Source organism: Lotus japonicus, chromosome 3 (genome assembly GCF_012489685.1).
Source record: "Lotus japonicus ecotype B-129 chromosome 3, LjGifu_v1.2".
Taxonomy (NCBI): Eukaryota; Viridiplantae; Streptophyta; class Magnoliopsida; order Fabales; family Fabaceae; genus Lotus; species Lotus japonicus.
In genome coordinates, this window is record NC_080043.1 from 19,612,021 (window position 1) to 19,618,083 (window position 6,063).

The following is a 6,063-nucleotide window of genomic DNA, read 5'->3' on the forward strand; positions in this document are numbered from 1 at the left end:
CCGTGTCTTTTGATATTTGCATGAGGTAAGGGGTTCAACTCCCACTTACCCATTTTTTGAGTTATATTTCACATAATTATATTTCTTAACTAATTGATATAATCAATGGTAAAAGAATTCTTTTTTTCCAAATGAGAGAATTATAAACAACTACCATCCCATTTTTAATAAGTAACCGAAGTAAAAATAAAAAAATGCTACCTATAAGTAAAAAATATCAAGAATCCAAAAATTGAACAAAATAAAAAGACATATTTCCAAGATTATTATATAACTCAATTAATTTTTATTGTTTTGTAATATATATGTATGTATTTCTATGAAAATATATTTTAATTTATGTATTGAAATATTATATTGGCTCCCTCAATTTTTTCCTTCAAGTTCCGCCACTGTTAAGACCACATTTTTTCTCCGATGAACCACTGCACAGAGATTGCACCCCAACGATTTTTCAATGAGGATGAGCTCGCCTACTTCTCCCTCTCTTCTTTTCTCTTCTTCTTTTGCAATGGCAATAATCTCATATTTTCTCCTTTTCTCTAGGATGAGCTCGCCTACATGTTTTTTTAAAAGGTATTTGGGACAAGTTAAAAAGCTAAATTAGCTTACATTTAAGGCAGAGTGTTAGAACATGAAAAATATATCTTCTAATATTTTATCATATCTTAGAGCAATAATGTTTAGTTTACATCCAATTCCATCTCCATCTTATGAGATAAGGTAGAAATGAGTGATATGATTTGTGATGTGACAGAAAATGCAGGGAGAGATAGGAAGAAAAATGTGTGAAAATAAGACGAAAGAGAAAGCGAAGTGTGTATATATTATTACTCGATACTCTCTTAGAATATCTTATCTTATTTTAGGTAATTTAGATTATTTCATAAATTGATTTGCTTCCTTATTTTCTTATGTAATTAAGATTAGGAGCCTACCCATTAATATTAATTTGAATAAGTAGTTTATCTCTTAAGTTTTAATCATCCGATCATTCACAAAAGTAAACTCAAGCGCATTTCTGTTTCCTCTCCTCTTCCCTCTTCTTTCTCTTTTACTTTGCATTGCTTCTCTTTATAGGTTGCATAGAATATTGAGTGAGTTACAGCACCAACAAAATGGTCTGACAAAGACATTTTGCGATAATAAATCAACAATTGCTTCGTCAACGAATGTTGTCTTTATCATGAGAGCAACAAACATATTGATATCAAAGCATGCGGGACTTATCAATGAAAAAGAAACAATTGTGGAATATTGGCCATCAAAACATCAAATAATAAATATTTTAATTTAATAGAGTCAAAATCACGGTTCAAAGTCTCAAAAGCCAAATAATCATGACTATCCTTCCTAATATATATGTTGAGGTGGTTAATGTTCTACGTACACAACTCATGTGTACTACTACTAGCTAGGGAGATAGAATCTTATCAGTTATCATTGAGAGGTTGGTTTTTCCAAGAACTGGGGTTGATGAGGTCCTATCTAATCTACCTCTCTTTCTTCTCCAGCCAAATGTGTTTGTGTTGCCAAGAAATCGAACATGTCATCACTCTTGGAATGGTGGTGTTATGTCCCTCTCTTGTTACGCGTTTTGTTTTGGGCCTAACACTACAATGCCCATAGTTTTGATAAATTCCACTCGATTGGGAAATCAAAGCATGGTCCCTATGACGAGCCCACAAGATGTTCTGACCAACACCATGTGCTGTTTCTCTACTGTGTTTTCCGTACACTCAAGGAAAGTGTTCAAGCTCGGAGATTGTTCCTTCCTACTTCCTAGATCAAATCATGTTATAAATTAAGCTTTTTATTCTAAAATTTTCCCAACAATTTTGTTTTTTTTACCTCACCATACAAGAAATCAAGCTCTCCATTTGTGGGAAATGCATTTTGTAGGAAAAAGGTTAACATAATATATGAAGAGTATATATTGTTGAGAATTCAAGTGCGGAGTTGGAGTCACACATTAGTTAAGTTTGGGTGAGGAGAATACTTTATAAGAGATGTGACCCATAAACCTAATGCCTTAAGGTTTTGGGTTAAGATGTGGAGTCGATATCTCTTGGTGTGTTGCTCATCGGCCCATGGGCTCCCCCGTCTCCCCTAACAAGTGGTATCAGAGTCGATGGTTGATGTAGCCATGATCACGACTCCTTGTGTCGAAAGTCTTCCTAGCGGTGTGACTAGGCGGCGGGTTCCGTTGACGCAGTGAAGCGAACGACGGTACAAGGGTGGATATGCTTCCGCGCGGAGGGGGGCCATGATAATGTGGAGGTGACTCGCACTTGATCTCTTAGTGTCTTACTTCTCGACCTATAGGCTCCCCTGTCTGGTAAATTTTAGTAGTCATTCTGTCAATTATAAGAAGTAACTTCTATGAGATAAGAAATTACTTTAAAAGAGTGATAAATAGATCCAAACATGCTAAACGTATACTTTTCATAGAGTGAAAGTCATGATAATTATATATATTTTTTAATTATATGTCATATCAAATTTTTAAAAGTTTTTTTTTCTTGATAAAAATATCTCCACGGTAGATCTTATTCAAGTTTGGGAGACTCACATTCTTGTGGGACTCTCCTAACGTGGAGCTTTCCATAATGAATATGGACCTGAAATCTTAGTTAAGGAGAATCAAACATATTTACCATTTAATTCAGTCATCTTGTAGCACCTTTCAGTCATTTAGCATGTTCTATATATTTTATAGTTAAATATATTCTTTTCTCTAACTTATACACCATAATTTAAAATGGTCCCTATAAAATATTTGCATAGTTTTTAGTCCCTAAATAAGTTTGTTTATTTGAAAATAGTCCTTATGATGTCATAAAGTATTTTTGAAATATTTTTTATATATATCTAGTCACTAGCCCACATTTAACAATCCTAATAAGAAATAGGTGACTACGTGTAATTTTCACATCAGTTTTATTCGTTTGAAATTCTTTTTCCGTTCTTCTTCCACTTCCTCCACCCACCATACTCAAATAGTCTGCCGTTAATATGATTAGTCTTTCATTTTTGGTATTACCAAGGTATTCCCAGAACCGACGATCCTTGTGATTAATTTACTCGAGTCTCTGAGATCACATTAAGAGAATATGTCTTTCCGCCACAAATCAAACTATTGACTAAATACTTAAGAATTATATTAGAAATTTGGTAGACTCAATTGAACCAAAAAGCTAGCCCGTGATCCAAGGATTGCGTTTTTTATATAACGATTATCTTGGTTATATTTTTAGTTAATGTGACATATCTCATTACACCTCCTTACGGTTAGGGTTAGACATCTTGCAGGAATTAACATCTGTTGATGCCTCAAAATGGGTGGTCTCCACTGTAATCAATCTAGAATAAGCCTCAAACTAAATTAAAATTTGAAAACAACCTACTAACTTTTGAGTTGAGTTAGATCTCACACGTTCTAATATGGTATATAAGCTACCTTGCATTAGATCATTATAACTCATATCATAAAAAATAATAAGCCTCCACTGTTCTCAGAAACAGATGTCATTTTACTGGAAAAAGTACTTACATGAGTATCTGATCAAAAAGGAGAATAACACTACCCTATCTTATATGACGCATTCTGATTGATGATAACATAATCTTAAAGTAGCAAAATAGAAAAAAAGGAGAAGCCATTTATAGTATACAATGTATCCCCCCATATTTGTATTGACAAGTGCCCCCATAATATCAATCCTTTATGAGGCTGCAATTCTCTCGAAGTGTCCAAGCCTGTTGTCAGCTAATCTTGAACCGTAACTTGAATTCTTGTACTCAAACCATGTAAACTCCTTATACAAGCTCTCTTCTTTTCCTCCTTTCATGAGAGAAGGCAATGGTGCTATTTTCTCACTCAGTGGTGGGCCACCAAAGTAAATCATTGATAGCCTCGATTGGAACCCATTTGCCAAAACCCTGTGTTTCACACTCCGGAACCGCCCATTAGTCATAACCTATGTTGATGCACCGACCAAAACCAAGGGACAGAGAAAATCAAAAAACCACGTTAGTGTTCTAGTTACCAACAAAGATTATCACATTAACCCCACTTGAATATAATATTTAAAATCATTAGACACACCCCCACTTGAACATAATATTATACAATACCGTCATACCGACATAACGTGAGAGCAGAACTTTTTGCTCCTTTTAATTTTTAGAGATTTTCATTGGGTTTTTGAAAGGTCAGGTAGTTGAATGACCAGGTGTATACTTGATAATTAACAAGTCAACCAAAATTCAGTCACACATATTATCAAAAAGTGTTGAAATATCTAGTTTGAGTTAGATGGTAAAGAAATTGTTAAACAGTTTATAGTTTGTTGTATTAAAATATAAAGCATTAGATTGGAAATTATAAAATCTTATTAAAGAAAAAAACACAGCAAATTAAGGTAGAAAAGTATGGAACTACCACATTTTAAATGTATACAAAAGATATTAACTTAAAATTTGAAGAAAAATATGATTTTCAATCCAATTATGTTGTTTGCTCATAAACTCAATGTGCTTTTTTCTAAGAGTTTTATGCATTTTGTTGACCAAAAAGAGAGTTAAGGGAGTTAGATGTGAATATATCAATTTTCTTTTCTCATTGTTTCAATTTGGTAAATACAAACTAGCTAGTATGCTCTGTTTTGTACCTGAAGAGAATCACCAACATTGATGAAGAAGGAACTATAGTCAGGTGGAACTGAAATCCAGCTCCCATCTCTGAGAGAAATCTGAAGCCCTGAAGTGTTGTTTGACCTGAGCAGAGAAATGATTTGTGGGTCTGTGTGTTCTCCAAACCCAATCAAGTTCTCACCATCCAAACCCATTTCAGGGCAAGCAGGGTAGTGATTCACCCTGAAAACAGAGTCACTCTGTTTATCCATCAGAAGCTTGCTAAGCACATTCTTTGGTTGAATCTTCAACCCTTCTGCCATCAAATCTAGAATCTCACATCCCATGTTCCTCACAGCACACAAGTAATCATCTAACACACACCTACAATAGCAAAAAAATATATATTATATATATATATAAATCAGCACTTTTGAGCATAACTTTTTTTATGTTTAAGTTTGATTATTTTCCATATTGGGTACCTGAATTTCTCTGGGTTTTGGCTATGAACTGGGACATTGACTTCTTGGTTGGTTTTGAGAAGAAGGTATTCAACCCAACCAACATCACCGTTGTGTCCAATACGCTTGTTACCATAACCAAATGGATTTGCAAGCCCTGTTTTCTCTTTTTCAGTGACTGGCATAGAGAAAAAGTTTAAGGCTTCAGATTCCAACTGGGATATAGCTTCCATGGAAACTCCATGGTTGATGACTTTGAAGAATCCAAACTCCTCACAAGCCTTCACTATGATGCTCTTTGCATCAGGTTTGGATAGGTCCACCACAGGGATTGTAAAAGAACATGGTGTAGCCATGCAGTTCTTCACATAGGAGTATTGTTCTGTTGCTTGTTTGGACAACAGCACCATTTTTTCTCTATTGGTCTGTTTTTGGGTTAATGGAAGAAAGACGGTGAGAGAAGAAAGAAAATCTTGAAGGGGTTTTAGGGAGTGAATGGAAAAAAGAAAGATAGAGAAGAGAAGAGTTGATAAGGCTTGTGAGAAAACGGTTGAGTTCTTGGCTATTTATAACTAAAAATTGGTGGGGCAAAGGGAAGGAAGAAAAGGCGAAACTAGGATGATTCATTTTGAAATTTACAAGTAACAATATTTTATGAAATTGGTGAGTTTTTTATTTCTCTCTTTATTCATTTATTTGGTTTTTCCATTTTGAATTACCTTAAAAATGGGTGTCACAATCCTGCTGAAGTAGCAGTCCAGTCATCACCTACCTAAGCAGTATTTACTTGAGATTCATCCCACTAAGATGAACGTGACATATTTATCACGTTGAAAGGAAATAGTCACATCGTTGAGATTCCTTTGATAGATGTTCATTATGTTTAGTGCTGTTAACATGTTTGGTTAGTTCACATATTGGGTTAGTTTGGCACACAGATTATATTTTAGGAAATTTTTTTCTT

General features: G+C 34.4%; 1 protein-coding gene across 1 annotated transcript; it reads right to left on the minus strand.

Moving 5' to 3' along the window:
- Positions 1-3,489: 3,489 nt before the first annotated feature.
- LOC130749269 (gibberellin 2-beta-dioxygenase 1-like) lies at positions 3,490-5,645 on the minus strand. Its single transcript, XM_057602598.1, has 3 exons — positions 5,121-5,645; positions 4,674-5,019; positions 3,490-3,980 (listed from the first exon to the last, which is right to left on the minus strand). Exons 1-3 carry the CDS (start codon positions 5,507-5,509, stop codon positions 3,726-3,728), a joined length of 990 nt encoding a protein of 329 aa, XP_057458581.1. The 5' UTR covers positions 5,510-5,645; the 3' UTR covers positions 3,490-3,725.
- Between the last annotated feature and the right edge of the window lie 418 nt (positions 5,646-6,063).